General features: G+C 44.2%; 1 protein-coding gene across 1 annotated transcript in view; it reads left to right on the top strand.

The window, feature by feature from the left end:
- Positions 1-2,432: 2,432 nt before the first annotated feature.
- Positions 2,433-16,944, top strand: part of SLC7A11 (solute carrier family 7 (anionic amino acid transporter light chain, xc- system), member 11) — a 64,488-nt gene continuing 49,976 nt past the window's right edge. Inside the window, exons 1-3 of the mRNA XM_004685286.2 lie at positions 2,433-2,744; positions 6,078-6,204; positions 9,462-9,579. Of these exons, the coding sequence (XP_004685343.1) occupies positions 2,468-2,744; positions 6,078-6,204; positions 9,462-9,579 (522 nt within the window). The 5' untranslated portion in view covers positions 2,433-2,467. The remainder of the gene's footprint in view (positions 2,745-6,077; positions 6,205-9,461; positions 9,580-16,944) is intronic.

Genomic DNA, 16,944 nt, shown 5'->3' with positions numbered 1-16,944 from the left:
CTCATTCTTTCAAAAGTAAGCCAGGGCACATTCCAGTACCTTTGAGCCAGAGAAGTGACTATTTTGGCAGGTCATTAAATGCCACATGAACAGTCAGGGACAGAAATTAGTAGCAGAGGAAGGTACTGACCACTGAATATCATGTGTAGCTCTTCTACAAGATGTTTTTAGGGAGCTGGGACTATTGCTTGTGCGCAGTGAACACTAGATAAATATTTGTAAATAGCTGTAGAATAATCTCTTAATTGACTAGGAATGCTTAAAGTTAGGGCCAAGGCAGGAGGAAGAATATATAAATAAATGCATTTGCTTGGAACTCAGTTTTATGATACATATTTGAAGACCATCCAGATTTTTAATGTATAAGTTTAGGAATGTTGATTATGAGAGTATGTTAACATTGAAGGTAACTCAACATTTTCTTTGTAAGGTGCATTTTCTGTGAATTTCTGGGTGATTGAGAAAGGTCTTTAGCAATTGCAGCTTTGCAGGATTTTTTATGGAGACTCATTTTTATGTAATGGTGCAACCCTTTAAGTCTCACTTCAGCAACTTTAAATTTGAGATAGAAAGTTCTTCCCTGGAATTCTTAGTGTTTGTTCTACTTCCGCTGACACTTCTTCAGAACACATCTGTTCCCCTTTTGGGTAAATCTTGGCTTCTTCCCTTTCCCTATCTGCATACCCACGGAGAATGATGCCAGGGAAGAACTTGCTATGGCTAGGGAAGAAATTGAAAAAGGACCACTTACTGAGTGTTCTTGAGGAATTTGAACATGATTGAAGAAATCTCTTGTTTTTTTTTTTTTTATTTTTTGAAAGACATGACATCTCGCAAATAAATAAAAAGGCATTTATTTTGGCTTGATAAAACCTTGCCATGAGAGATCCAAGTTCCTATTATGTCGCATTTAGGTAGTCACGTAAGAAGAAAAGATCACGCCTCGGAGGCCGTGGTTCGTAACACGCTATGGCCGCCTCGTCCTAGTGATCTTCCTTGAGTCCTCTGCTCTTTCCTTCCCGACTCTCACTCCGTTGCTTTGCTCCTTTTGTGCAGATACTCAGAAGCAACTTTCATGGTGCTTGTCCTTGCGGTTTCAGGGTGATGCCAACATCGGGGGCTCCTCTCTGGACCCAGGGGCAGCTTTGCCATGGGTTTGTTTTGTGGCCACCTGGTTAAAAAAAGTTAGTAGAACTTAAAAATGTTTTGCCTTCTTACAGTTTCAAAGTAAACTTTTTAAACTCAGCTTGCATTTCCAATTCACTGAAAGGGAGCGTCCTATTTTAATAAGTCTGCAGTCGCCAGAGAGAAATCGTGCAGCAGAGCGCCACCCCGACAGCCATTATCCTGTCCATTCCTCTCCGAGTTTTGTCTAGATCCAGGTTTCTAGGCCACTGCAACTGTTGCCTTATTTTGCAATTAGATTTCTTTTGGTGATTCAGTCGAACAACATGCAAAGGAACTTTCCCTTCACACAGAGGCTGACCGGGGCTGCCTGCTTCCCAGAGTTACTGCAGCTTGTGACTGTCCAGCTCAGGTGGTGATTTGAAATCTGGCTTACTAGGGGCAGTAAAACGTCAGTTCTCATCTTGTCATGGTGACTAAGGTTTCCCCATTATTATGTGGGTGACAGTGTCGATGCAGCATAGAATCAGGCTAGCTTTGTAAATATTAGATTTGACTGTGTTGCTAGGAAACTCCAAATTAAAAAACAAAGGAGCAGGGAGCGTAATATGGAATCTCAATAATGCTGCTCAAACAGTGCCGCTTTGGGGTCTGTGCAAGCAGCTCGCAAGAGTCGTGTGAAGTGCTTTCGATGTGTGCTAAAGAAAAGAAACTCCAGAGAGGCGGGGATCATTTCCTGTTTCATTTTTCATTTTCTTTTCACGTCAAGACCTTTTGTCCCTCCCTTGGAGTTACTTTAACTCGCTGGGAAGTCTGTTCTGAATTTACTCCTGCTGGATTGGTTAAGATCCCTTTTAAGTGTGGGCTTTGTTCTCTGCTAAACTTAAGTCATTGAGCAACATGCTACTGTTAAAAAAAAAAAAAAAAAGCTGAGTAATGCTGGAGCCTTCTCCCGTGGCTGATGCAAACCTGGAGAATTTGCATCATCACTGAGCCGGGTTAAGTTGGTGTGACAGGCAGGAGCTTAAATTCCAGCCCACGAGGAAGCTGACTGGCCTGTAATGATAGACGGCAGCGGGCTGCAGCGGCAGCCAAGGTCCGCAGAGGCGGTGGAGGGCGGGGAGTGCCGCCGGCTGCTCAGCTCCCAGGTGTCTCCCAGGGTCCTAGGCAGCTGGGAGCCAGCAGCGCACCTCTGAGTCGCTACCTGTCAACACAGTAGCCCTGAGAGAGCTCTGAGAGCAGAGGGAAGGCGCCCAGACAGTCAGAACAGCAGACACACAAGTTGAAAGTTTGCTTCATCTGTTTCTTCCTCTCCTCTTTTCCCCGTGGGTGGCTCACAGAGATGGTCAGGAAGCCCAGGGTGCCCGCCATCTCCAATGGAGGCTATCTGCAGGGGAATGAGAGCGGGCAGACTCCGGCCCCGGGCGGCCAGGAGCCGCGGGGACAGCAGAAGGTGGCGCTGAAGAAGAAGATCACCCTGCTGCGGGGCATCTCCATCATCATCGGCACCATCATCGGGGCCGGCATCTTCATCTCGCCCAAGGGCGTGCTGCAGAACACCGGCAGCGTGGGCATGTCCCTGCTGGTCTGGTGCCTCTGCGGGGTCCTGTCGCTGTTCGGTGAGTGTGGCTCTTCCCGGGGCTGTGTCTGGGGCGCGGGGTGCTTTGCTGGCCGGGACACTCACTCGACTCGGAACGGGGGAGCAGAGGGCAAAGGCTGCATGCACCCTGATTTCTGTGTGCATTTCTGGGCTCAGAGACCCTGCTGCAGCGTGGACGCGGGGCAGGGTCGTGCCGCGGCCCCCACCCCAGCCCCCACCCACCCACACACTTGCTGCCTGCAGGCTGTTCGTTTTTCTGACTGAGCCAGAATGTGTTCTTACTTTCCCCTGCGGCGAGAGAGCAAAGGTAAACTTTGATGACCCAGTAAAATGCACGTGCGCTTTCTGGGGCTCCCAGCGACTGTCTGGGGCCCTGGGCAGCTGGCCTGCTGGGTGCCGCGTGTGGCCTCTTTAGAAGCAGAACGGACTGTTCGGAGAACTTTTACTGTTTTTTTATTGGCAAAACAAACGGGCGGCAAACTTCTCCTTTCTGGCTTCCTGGGCTCGTCCTGGCTGATTTTCTTTCACAAGTCCTGGCGAGGGAGACGCTGGGGCCCCGACACTCAGACGCACTCATAAGCGAGCTGATTGCAAGGGACTGAACATATTTTAAATATTTTCAACCTTTCCTCTCTCCCTGGAACCTGTCAAGTTTTGCAGTAGAGGTGGTAAGACTGGGAGTGGGGGTCGTTTGCTGAGCTTGCTGAGATCTGCTTTCTTCATTGAGGGTTAGTTCACCTGGGCTCCCAGCAACTGTCATTTGCCTACCTGTCCCCAGAGTTAACTAGCAGAGGGGTATGATTACTTTTCACCCCCCCTGCAAGAGCTCTTCTCATCTGTTAACTTAACAGTTAATGGTAAGATGGCAATAAAAGCCCCCTCTGGAGTGGGCAGATTACTAGAAAGCTCCCTGAGTCAGTGGTAAAGGTGACTAAGACTGTGGAAGAGTCAAAAAATTCAAGGTTATTTATGCTCTGGTGCTAGACGTACATCCTCTCATCTGTGACAGTGGTATGATTTGATTTCAAAAGATGCTGCTCTTTAAAGGTACGGACTCCGGTCCTCTGCGTGGCAATCCATTCATTCTTAAGGCTTTGCGTTGTTTCTATGCACGCTTATGGGTATGTATGTAGAGGGTCCACATTCCCTTTCTTAGAAAGAAAGGATTTTAAATACGACTTGTCGATACAAAGTCTTATTCTAGACATTTCTATGGAGGACTCATCTGGAGGTTTTTGGAAGAGCAAGTTCTGTGCGGCTCTGGCATATACTTCAGTAGGCGAAGAGAGTCCCGATGGTTGATCTTCCGAATGAGTTTGTGCTCCCCAGGCCTTAACCTTCTACACTTCTTGGTCTGTTCAGGAGAAATCAATATCCAACAGCAAAAGCTGCAGCCAGTTTCCTGGTCTTGACCCTGTCTGCAGCTCCCTGCGTGCCTGGGCCTCACGCGCTGGACAGGGTCATTCGAACACGAGGAGGTGACCTGCTCTGTGCATGGAGCTAGTCGAAGTGATGTTGATTTATGCTATGAAAACCTACTGTAAGTGTGTCGCACGAGCACACACTCAGAGAAAAAGAAGTTAGAGGGACTGACTGACTATGCTTACACTTGCGCCCGTGTTATTTGATTACTAATATCAGGGAGTATGCTCCTGTGTAAATTCACTTATCTTTATTTACATTACATTTGTCACTTAAGTTACTCAGACCTTCCTGATGAGAGTACTTCCTATTAGGAAGCAAAGCCGAGTGTGTGAGAAGACTACGGGGAAGGAATCTCCATATTTCGTTTACTTTTTTTTTTTTTTAAACCCTGGTCAATAGATGGATTTTTATATCCTGTTTTGAACTTTTTTTTCATCTGGGTAAAATAGTTATGGAGCTTGAGACTTTTAAATGAAAACCTCATTCTTCCAGAACTCAATTTAAACCTGCGGCTACCATCCTAGAGTTTCAACAGAGCTTACACAGGTCTGGGGATCGATTTTCTGGCAATAAACGTGGAGGTATTTTTCCAATAACATTTTATATTGGAGACTTTTCTACCAGCACAGCAGCCTGGAGATGGCTTCCAACAGGGTGAACTGCAGTTAGTTAGAGTTAGTTATCACGAGGTGCAGTTCACCAGTGGTCTTCAAGTAGCCACCTGCAGACTGGCTACTTTAGAATCATCTGCGAGTTTGAACACGGGTTTTCTTGTGTCCTGTTCTGGGAGCTTCGGGGCTCCCTTGGCGAGGGTGTGAGCCTGGAGGACTCCGCGGTCTTTCCTCGCTGTAGGATTGCCAGGAGCTCTGAGACACTGCTAGGTGCAGAATGCAGTACATGAAACGACGAACTCACTGAGTGCCCGGCTTATGTTCCCGCTGGACAGTTCTCCCTGAGAGTGTCCCACACACGAGTGGCTCAGGGAGGTCACATGCTGTATTTGAGCTCTTGGCGGTCAGTGCGGCTTGAGCTCTGCACGTCACGTCAATAACTCAGTTCTTACTTTCTTGATCATCACTTGGTCAGGTTAGTAAGCAACACGACAGTTCAGAAGGTGCTTTCCCGTGCCGGGCGTGCGCCCCGGGGGCCCTTGCTCACATTCGGACACAGCCCCATGTGAGGGGCTGACGTTTCCTGGACAGAGCACGAAGCTGACGTTTCAGCCACTGCAGAATTTGCTCACGAGCGTGTGCATGATATTGCTACGTGCAGAAATAAGGTTTCTAATTAATTTTACATACACAAGCATAGTAGAGTGTCTTTCCAAAAAATATGTCCTTTCAACCATCCTGAAAACACCCAGGGAAGCCACGTCCAGAACTAGATTAAGAATATCTGAGCCCAAACTCATTTTGTTGACACGACGTCCTGCAAATTGAATGAAGCCTTGCCAGGCATACAGAGCCCACACTTTACTGAAGAACAGATAAATCTTGTTTATTTTGATGTGCCTCAGAAATTATTTATGAAAAGGATTCTGCACATATTGAAATCAGGGCGGGCCAATTCCTTGTCCTGGTGTGAATTTTTGATCGAAAAATGGGCTCATGTTATCAAGTTTCTAGCTTCTCTTTTTCCCCTTGTCTGGAGTTGAGATTCAAAATTTCAGGGAGATTTTTCTTACCTTAGAAGCTCGTTTTGGTCACCTTAAGTACAATTGCATGGTTTGACTAGAAGGAGCCAGAGCTTCAATTGAGGAAATGACACAGGGGAATTGGTTGCAAGGACCTTTAACTCTTTCGAAACGAGGGCGCCGTTCAGACCAGATGATGCCGTCACATGCCACTCAGAGAAGCTGTATCAGGCTGCTGTTGGAGGACTTGATACTATTCTAACTTTGTCCCTTTTGACTATAAATATTTCTCAGGTGCTTTGTCCTACGCGGAACTGGGAACAAGTATAAAGAAGTCGGGTGGTCATTACACCTACATCCTGGAAGTCTTTGGCCCCCTCCCAGCCTTTGTGCGCGTGTGGGTGGAGCTGCTCATAATTCGGTAAGGACAGGGAGAGGAGGAATCTCCTCAGCACACTCTTCTTGGAACTTGCTGGGTGGCCCTGAGTGAAGCGGCAGTATAGCGGGCATGGGGCCGCGTGGTCACCCTGCAGCCCCCTGAGGAGACACCTTTCTGGGAACACCCCCTGAGCCCGCTTTGCTGCTGGCAGGAGCTCACAGCCACGCCGGCCTTGCAGAGCGTCTGCTTCCACCTGCTCCTCTCTGCTCGTCACTTCTCACTGTGACTCTTCTAGGAAAGGTGTGGGCCTGAGAGGATAGGAAGTGTTCAGTCCACCTCAGCAGGTTCTCCCTGCCCTCAGGCCTGGCAGAATGAAGTGCCAGTTGGGGAGCTGGAGGTTTCTTCTGGCGGAGGACTCTGTGGAGTCACGAGTCTCGCCCAGTTTTTGTGGCTGGCAAAGCCCCTGCCCACCAGTCTTGTCCACACTTCACAGGACACCAAACTCCATTTGTCAGGAATGACTCATTTCCTCACACCGAGCAAATCGGTGACCTCTGGTTGTGAAAGTCTCTTTTTGTCTATTGTTCTGAGGATGTTCTCTTTCTGACTGTCTTCGTTGGAAATCAGTCCAGATAGTGCTATGTCATTCCCAGTGCCAACAGCCTTGCACGTGGCGGGGGAGGTGGGACGTTGCATGACCGGTGCAGGCACCCTGAGACGCACGTCTCAGTAGATGTGACTTGCATATTCTGACCACAGTCAAGTAGAAGTAACCGGGCAAGCCCACGCGCCCTGGAAACCTCTCAGACACACCTCTCAGCCCAGGCCTCCTGTGAGCCCTCATGTGTCATTGGAGGATAAATGGCAAATGCAGGGCTAATGAGCATCGTCTTGACACCAGTCATGGTTTTTATGGTCCCAGGAGGCTCTTTTTTAGCAGAGTGTTTCAGCATCGTGCTTACGCCCTAGTCAGCCTGCTCTCATTTTAAACAGTTCTGTGCTCTCCAAACTTGTTGCAGAAAAATGATAAAGAAATAGTTTGTTCCTCTTCTAAAATCTGCAATTTGCCTGGACTGTACCTTCTGTTCTTTTCTGATGATCTGAATCTTACTTTTCAAAGGTCAACTTAAATCCTGTGGTGCCACAGTTCAGTTGCTGTGCACACATGTTCTTCTCTCCTGTCTTAATTCTCTGAAAACAGCAGCCTCTGCTGCGCATCCGCTGTCGAACAGGACGTTTTGTCCTCTTACTGCTTCGCTAGGTATCTGTTCTGTTTTTGCACTGCATGCATTTCAAGCACAAAGAGCAGGAGCACGTTGTCCTGCTTCCCTGGGTAAGAAGGGGAGAAGCAACATGAAATTCTGGGTGGATAAGTGCTGGGGACCTCCTCAGGGCTCAGAGAAATACACTATGTGTTTGGGGTGCTGGCTTGTCAGGATGGGGACATTTGGAGCCTTGTATAGCTGAGCTGGAATCCTGTTTCAGGCATGTGTTGGTTTGAGGATCGGCTAGTTGTTCGGCATTTTGGCAAATGTAACAGGGTGCTCACTCTGATTTATCCACACCACAAGTGACACAGAATAAGACCTAACATTAAAGCTATTCCCAAGTAGTTCATCATCAGATGTTACTTTAACAGCATTATATTTATTGGGTTTCTACTGTACGATAGAAACTATGCTGAACACTGGGATAAGTTTTATACTCAAGGAACTTGGGGGCAGGTGAGGGGAATATTGTCAAATGGTCACGGGCGTGGGCATGGACTGGCCACCGTGGCAATTGCACCATGAAAGAAACCTTGGAGTCAAAGAAGACAGTGTATCCTGGGAGACCCTGCCTATTCTGGGGCCTGGAGAAGTTTCCTTGGGTCAAGGAAGGCTGAGCCTTCTTGGGGAATGGAAGGCTGCTGGGCCTCCAGGTGACGGCTAGGCAGATGTTCCCGTAGAAAGGCACAGACTGACAAGCCGGGGAAGCATAAGCCAGGCGAGCCTTGAGTAGAAGGGTTTGTGCTCATGACGAGCACGCTTCGGATGCAGTACAGTGGCAGGGTTCAATTTTAATTTATGCATAGCAAATTGCTAATATGATGGAGCACAGGAAAAATTAGTCTGGTTTTGAGTGAGGAGATATTTTCTAGGAAACAAGGGATCAGGCTTGGGTGTTGAGTAGCCACGGGTGGAAGAGAAGCTGAAGGGGGAAATCAGGACTAGAGAAATGATGGACTTCGCCTGGGTGTCTAAGGAGTAGGCAGCCTCACACACACATACCAAACTGAAAGGACGTGCAATTTTCTCCTAAAACCATTGAAGAGGTAAAGTACAGGGGTATGTTACCGACTTTGTTGTATACCTGAACTTACTTCATGTTCTCACCTCATATTTTCTCAGCTGTACAAAATTATGGGTACTTTTTTATTTTCAACTTATACTTTGCATCTCACACTTCTATAGGATGAAGAGAATGTCTTGGCTCTTCAAGTTTTTAATCTGTATAGAAAAAAAACAAAAAACAGGGCCCTCCCTGGTGGCGCAGCGGGTTAAAGCACAGCAATGAGAATCTAAAGCCGCTTCCGCATGAGTTCAATCCCCGCCTGCCCCGGAGGTGACCACATGGCGCGGCAGACCTCTCCTGACCCGCCCGCTGCTCCCCTCAGCAGTGTGCTTCGTCGATCTGCCTGTTCTGCTCCCCACTCTGTCTCTGGTGAAGCCTCTCGCTACCCCTGAGCCTCTGGCCTGTACCCCAGTTCTGTATATACAAATAAATAAATCTTTAAAAAAACAAAGTTTTTTTAAAAACAAAAAACAAAAAACAGCACCATGTCAAGCATATAAGCGTATAGCAGCAACATACACTTACTGATCCTAATTGTTTTGTTTGGGTTTTTTGTTAATATTCCTGACCATCCCCTGGCCCATTAGATTTGTCTATTTACCCGTTAATACTGTGACTGGAACTTAGTTGCTGACTTATTGAAAAAGAGGCTGCTTTTAGTGAGGCCCAGTTGTAGCAGTATGATGAGTAATAAGCTAGGTATTTAAGGGGAAAAAGTCTAATGTGGGCGGTCAGGGGCAGAATTGGTGCTGCCTAGCATACGTGAAGTTTAAATATTGACTCCCAAATTATAGGCAGTATTTCACATGGAATAGCTATGATAACCTAAGAAATGAGGAGTTGCATAACTTTGAGACCTTCGTTTAACATGTTGCATATACTAAATAACAGTACATGGAGGAAACAGAAGTTTGATGAAGGTGCCATTTGTTTTTCCTGTAGTTAATCACATATGTGTTCTCTAGCCCTGCAGCCACTGCTGTGATATCACTGGCATTTGGGCGCTACATTCTGGAGCCATTTTTTGTTCAGTGTGAAATTCCTGGACTTGCAATCAAGCTCATTACAGCTGTGGGCATAAGTAAGTATTAACGGTTTAACTATGAAAAAGGAAAAAATCACAAATGTTTTTTTGAGATACACTTTTAGACTTTTTGCATGGTGAGATGACTCCCCATATTATGTCCTATTTGCTTAACTTTCCTTGATGATTTGTGTTGGAAAATAAAGAAAGGAATAAGGATTTGGAATGATTCCTGATAATACATTCTAGGCCATTATTGCATGCGATCAATTGTGTGGCTAACCTTTTAAAATAGGAAAACAAAGACCAGGTTGTTAGTAAAATAGTAACTGGCTTACACATGCAAAAAGAGAATTTTGCAGACTCAAATGAAATTATTGTATGGATATTTTTGAGTAAAATTACCCATCTTTGGGGATTCCATGTTGAATTACAACTCACCTATTCTTGTAGAGTGAAATTTTCATGTTGGGAGTATATGTTGTGCTCATATATGTAATAGTGTTAACAGCTGTTAATCTTAGTGGGATGGTTTTTTTTTTTCCTATGGGATGTTGACATTGTATTATTGTATCTTTTTTTAAATTGGGGTAACATTGGCTTACAACAGTCCATGCTGTAGCAGTGTAGTTCATGTTCTCAGCTCTTCAGATGTGTGTGACCACAGCATATCACCCCCACAGCACCCATAACTGTCCACCACCAGGTCCATGGGGTTCTCTCATGGTTTTAGATATTGCTGGTCATGATTTGAGAGTCTGCTTTCAGGTTCTGATTCTTAGTAACACTTGTTAACTGAGAGTTATCTTTCATGGTCTTCAAACTAGGAAGTGGTTCATTTTTATCAATGGCCACAGACATCAGAAATGTTCCTAAGAAGGAAATAACAGAGGAACATGCACACAATTATACGTGATATGCACCCAAATGGGAACTTGTTTTTTTTTGTTTGTTTGTTTTGAGTCTAGCTTTCAAACCCTTGGGCTAGCACTGTGGAAAGCAATAACCTAATTCTAGATGCTAATGAAATCACTGGCTTGAGATTTCAAATGAGATATCCATATTTGGTGAAATGTGCATGTTTCCTCTCCCCCCTCCCCCAAGAAAGCTACATAGGAATAACAGAGTTTTGTACTCATGGAGGAAGCTAAGGTATCTGGCCAGAACAATGAAGAGAGCGATTCTCTTCTCATCTCCACTTCAGTGACAGGAAGGCATCAGTGACAACACATGAAAATATCCCAGAGATAGGAACATGTATGTGTGAACTTAAGTATGCTATTCTGGGTTTTCCTCTTTATCCACCAAATACATGATTGTTGTGTGAAATCTCTGAAAAAAGCAAAAACAAAAACCCTCAATGTAGACATTTCTGAGTTCTGGAAAGGTCATGGGGCACTTGGTTTGTTTTTCCCTTAATTGCTCAGTGGATGTAAGACTTGGGGCAAGTCACTTAATCTTCTGCTCCTCAGTATCCTTATCTGTTAAATCATCCCCAGAGTCAGAGGATGTTTTATGAGGATTAAATGAGGTTGATAGAGACAATATATGTGAATTGTTTGGGGGTAATGAGGGCAATGTTAAGAATAAATTGCAATTGGCAGTATTTATACTCTTGTGGAAAAATACTATTTGAAGTTCCATGAAGCCGGAGACCTATTCACTGTCATCTTTTCACAACTTACATAATGCCTAGCATATTATTTGTATTCTATAAATACTTATTGACTGATATTTATGAAGGCTAAGATTTTTTTTTTTCTAGCAGAGATATCTATGGAATGTCTGCCTGTTAAACTTGGAGGATTATATAGCTTCAGTTTTCTCAGGCAACGGGAAAATGGTGGTAAATGAAATAGGGTTTGCTGGCTGTCATGTTCAGGTTTAATACCAAGAGCTTTTGTGGGATGAACCATTGTAATTAGTATGGTGGTTCCAGCTCAGACTGGATCAGATAGCCTGGAATTGAAACCTAGTGTTACAGTTTCTTAGTTATGGCATTTGGGGCTAAATAGTAATCCTCTTTAAGCATCAGGCTCCTTTATTGTTAAAATGCTTGTAAAAAGATGATCTGTCTTGAGTGACAGTAGAAAGATGAAATTGTGCATAGTATTTCAGCTACTAGCAGAATACCTTGTCCATGGAAAGTTCTTCATGAATCTGGAGTTCCTGTAGGACCCAGACTAATAGCCATTACTGTCCAAGTCTCATCTCTTGAATAACTGAGGCTGAATCGCAGTACAGTTATTTCATTTAAAAAGTTACGGGCAGGGGTAGCATCCTTGGGAGGTCACGGAATTGACAATACAAGCTGAAAGTTCTAACTGGTGAACTTTTTCAATTTCATGCAAACGTTTTCATAAAATGAAAACAGAGCTGAAATGAAGTGCGTGATGGAACAGCTCACTGTTTTGCTAAGTCTGGATGGCTCTCCTGGTTTGTCACAGTTCTATTAAACATTTTAAAGTATAAATTTGTGTTTTAGAGGAGCTAATGAAAACCTCAAACTACACTTTTAAAGCAATTGTATGTAAGGATAACCATGATCTGGTTTATAAAACTTCCCTAGTAGAGACTGGTGATAGTTTATGAATAATCTCAGTAAGTCTTGGATGAGTCCAGACATTTCTTTCTATTTTTGCCATTAGTTATAACATTAATTTACAAAGTTTGATTTTTTTGCAAGCTAGAGATTCTAGGGCATGTGTTCATGAAATCAGACACTAAAAGAGGAATCTGGATGTGCTTATGATTCAGTGGTAGGTAATGTAAATCAGTGGTCTAATTGGGAAAGTCAAGCTGTCTTTGAGAAGAACTTAGCTTTAATGGAGCAACAGGGAGTGGGGATGGCTACAGAGAAGAAATTCACCTGGGGGTAAATCCCTCACTCCTGCATCGTTCAAAGGAGTGTAGGTGATTTTCTGCCTGTTAGGGGCAGAAGGTTAGTGAGAAGTAGAAAATAGAGTTTAATTGCATGAATTGCTTCCTTGGATTCCCTGGGGGAGAATATCATTTGTGGTAGTTGGAAATCTCTAGTTCAAGTGTAACCTGAGGGGTGTTCTTATAATCAAATCATAGAGAAAGGAAGTCCAAATTTTGTGAAATATTAACCAGCCAATTGAGAAATGATAGCGGGTGGGATGGACAGGTACTTATTTCCAATATCCTGTCCCTCCCTTTCCAAAGTACTCTTCTTCACCCACCAAATTAATAAAGATATAAATGTGTTGCTATTCCTTAAAGTACTTGGGTGCTTTCATGGTGAGGGGGTGTGGGAACATGCTTCTGAATAGGTGCGAACCCATTTCCCTAAATCACGTACAGTGTCGTAAACCAATGTTACATCAATAAAGGAAAAAGAAGATTTTGCTTACGCAAATTCCTGCCTGGTCTCTGAGCATGTCAGGTGCATAGAAGTATAAGGTGTTCATATTTAGTGCTCTCTTGTAGCCGAAAACCGACTCTGTGGAACTCCAGAATGATCACGGTCCTTGTGTCTTCAATGAGCATTGATGTTCACTACCGAAAATGCTCTTCCATCTGTTGTTAGTCTCTCCTCAAGCTAGCTGTTCTAGAAGTAGACACTTTATGGTAGAATATTAGTAAAAAACACTATCCTTACTAGTTTATTTATGTAGGTGGGGGTGGTGGTAAGCAAAGTATCATCAATGATTGCTTTGGGGAAAAAAGCAGCCAGTTCTCTATCCATATTACTATACTTACTTTTTCAAAGCTATTTTCCTGGCATCTTTAAATTACATGAAAGAAAACCTGTGCTAAATTTCATGTATAGCATGTGGAGTGTTCTGTTTAAATCTTTTTGAGGTACGAACATACCAGTCCTTTTTATACCTAACTAAATTAGCAAGACAATGAATTTTTAAATACATGTAGTATTGAAATACATGAGTACTGCAGAACAACAGCCATATCTTAAAGACGATGACAAATAAAACATGACTCAAAGTGTTCTGAAATCCCAGCCAAGATAAACATGAACCTTAGCAGAGAGGAAGAGCCATTAGGAATTTGAAAGAACAAAGTATACTAATGAGATCACATGTCTTTAAGCTGCTTCCTCATTACTGTCTGTGAACTGGTGAGGAAAGTGTGGACTTTGGAATCAACTTACCTGAATTCCAGCCCTAGCTACTACATGTGTGTACACAGACAACTTAACAATATCCCATGCCTCACTGTTCATCTGAGATATAAGACCTGTGACAGGAACCATGTCATAAAGCTACAAAGACTGGATGATATCTATGCCCAGTCTCTGCACAGTTTCTTCCATGTAGCAATAGTGTATATTTATTTAATGATTACAGCTGTATTTTCCTGTCACAAGTCCCTAGCTACACACAGCCTGTCTGCTTTGTACAGGTGTTTAGTGCTGCACATCCTCACTGAAATGACTGCATCTAGGAGATGAATGCTAATGGAGAAATAAAGAGCCCAGATGAAAAACACCACAAAACAAAACCCCAGACCAGTCCAAATTAGCTCACCCTAGAGCATCCACCCAGCATTCACAAATTTTATCAGTTAGGCATGAAGCAGTCAGAAGCCAGAAGCCAAGCAGAACCTGAACTGGGAGAAAACTAAATATATACGGGCTGAGTAATCTCACTTTGCAAAACCGGACAAACTTGAATTACAGAAGTGCAGAAAGCCTCCTGGTCGTTAAGTCACCACATCAGTCCTCCATGTACTCCAAACTTCCTCCGCAGAGGCAGCTTCTCGGCTATGTGTTTCTTATCTCCAGAATTTATACATAGAACTTTCATAGCTGAATTTCAGTTTTCTGGAAATTGCATCATAAATAAGTAAGTAAAAATGAAATGACCCGTGTTTTCATGTTGGTAAAGTATAAGGTGATCTAAGCAAGCCACAAATAAATAAAATGGGCAAGCAGAGTCCAAGCTGATACAGGATTTCCTGATATGCGCATTAGCGACTACTCTTCTCAGGAATCAAAGGCTCGTGCGTGAGCTTGCTCAGATTTCTTTGGTTATCACAATGTGGGTGAATAGCATAAAAAAAAAACCTTGTTCTTATTTGTTCTAGAAACTCAGAAAATGCCTGTGTTTGGTCCGTCCCAAACTCCTCCCGTGTGTTGTTGGATAAGTAACGTGTATGGACTTAAATGTCTCTGTGAGCACGCAGCACACAGCAGCCCAGGCCTGGCGACGTCCCAGCTCCGGGCTGGGGTCCCCGTTCCTGTTCCTGGCGAGCGGCTGTGTCCTTCAGGGTCGCTGGAACGGGGGTCTCCAGGGGGCTCCCGTTGCCCATAACTGGCACGCCCATGTCTGCTCGCTCTGATAAAGCAGGGTTTTGTGAGCCCTTTGAGAGAAATCAGTCCTGACCAGAATTTTTATTTCAGCCATCTGAGAGGAAAGCAAGTTGAGAGGATCCATCTATATATTTGATTTTATCTTTATTTTTTAAAGAAAGCTTTACAGGGTATAAGAGAAAATACTATATACTCACTTTTTCTCCCATTTCAATAGGCACTAGGTAGATAAATGTTTATGAAGGTAACAACGTCTCTTTCTGCTTCTCAAATATAATTCGATGATCCAAAAGTAAGATCACCCTCACTATCTTCCTCCCTTTTTTCTGCTTTTTCCCCTGTTCTCTTCCTTTCTCCTCTTCCCCCTATCCAGTATTTCCCCTCTTTATGGAATACTTTCAGAAAGAGAGCACTGGAATTTAAGAAGCTTTATTTAAAAAAAATAAATAAAATAAAACCATCACAGTACTCTTTTGTTGCTGGAGGGAATGTGAGACCATTTTCCCCCCTCTTAGACCAGTCCTGAACCTCCCTAACTAAAAAAAGTAATCCTTTTCATATGATGACTAATTCATCACAGAGTCATTTGCATAGAAAAAGAATCTCTGGGTGAGGAAGGCGAAACAGTCTTGCATTAATTTTCAACATAGAAGTGCTTTTTACTGTGGAGAGAGAACGATTTACTTTCTGTCCTTTCCTCTGACAGCATATTGCACGTTACCATTAATGATGGGATTGTCGTATTTCCACAAGTCTTAATCTTCAAAAGTAGACGAAGAATCTTGGTGATCCTCCTCTGAGGCCCATTGGGAAGCCCTGTCACGCCCAGCGCGGGTCCTTAGAAACATCTCTTCTTTGGTCACTCTGATTTAGCTTCATGTGGACCTAGCCATCCCTGTATCTCCTGTATCTCATCCCTGTATCTCTCCAGTCCCGGTATCTCATCCCTGTATCTTTTGCACACATCTCTGAATGTGTGCAAAAGTAAAAATGGCCTTATTGATTTTTTTTACGTAATACGATGCATTTGTATTACAGAAATCAAAATGTCGCAGAACATAGACAAGAAAAATGAAGAACTATTCAATATTCTATCATCTATAGACAATATGTTAATATTTTGCCAAATACACTTTCAGATTTTTTTCCTTTTCTTTCATTTCTCTATTCTCTCTCTCTCTCTCTCATCTGTTCCACCCACCCACCCCACTCACTGCTCTATAACTTGCTGTATTGGTCAGTATATATAATGAATACCCATTTATGTAATAAATATATAACGATTGTAATTTTAAATGGTAGCATAGCTAACGATTACCAAGCTATACCTGAATTAGCTTTCCTTTATGGGCCTACGTTATTTAAAAAATTTCCCGTTACACCGTATGTATGAGTTTATAACAGTTGTACTCATTTTTAAATTCTGAAAGGAGCTATTGATTCGATCAGGCCGAAGAAAGCCACAAAGATGACTTATTACTGCAGTGAGGAAAACTTCCTACTACACCTGCGGTGATAGGAATTCGCCAAGTGCTTGTTCATTTCCTGAGAAGTAGCTCCGGCTATTTTTGCTATGTTTAGAGGGAATAAAGTCTTTTAAAATGAAGATATAAATAATAACTGCAAACATCACATATGAAGCAATTTATTTCCATTAAACACAAGGATTTAGGAAGAGTGGAAAGTTGAGCCCCACTGTCTGGAATCTCCACGGCCTTCCGGGCCTGAGCCACCCCCTTTCGTTAGCGCCTCTGCAGAGGTGGTTTGTTGTTCTCCTCAGGACTCGGCCCTGCGGCCCTGAGCTCCTCCTGGGCTCGCCTGGCGCGGCGCTCCTGGGTGACAGCTGCCGGCTCCTCTGGCTCCTCCTGCCCCGGGTGCCGAGGGCAGCGGGCAGGGAAGTTGAGTGCTGCCCGCTGGGGGCATCTGGAGACAGGAAACGCCTCTGCGTCCAACCTTGCCGGGTCTCTGCAAACTCTTGTCACTGCAACATTGTTCTTCAGAAGCAGGCCCGGAAGGCGGCCCCTTGGAGGCTGGAAGTCTCGTGTCAGCTGGAGGGTGGACGCGACAGCCCTCGGCTGGCCCGAGGAGCGCGGCGGGCGGGTCTCGGGCGCCCCCCAACCCTGCAGTCAGC

The sequence above is a fragment of the Condylura cristata genome, unplaced genomic scaffold (genome assembly GCF_000260355.1).
Source record: "Condylura cristata isolate star-nosed mole 26May11 unplaced genomic scaffold, ConCri1.0 scaffold00018, whole genome shotgun sequence".
In the NCBI taxonomy this organism is placed as follows: Eukaryota; Metazoa; Chordata; class Mammalia; order Eulipotyphla; family Talpidae; genus Condylura; species Condylura cristata.
This window is presented reverse-complemented; position numbering and strand designations above follow the sequence as displayed.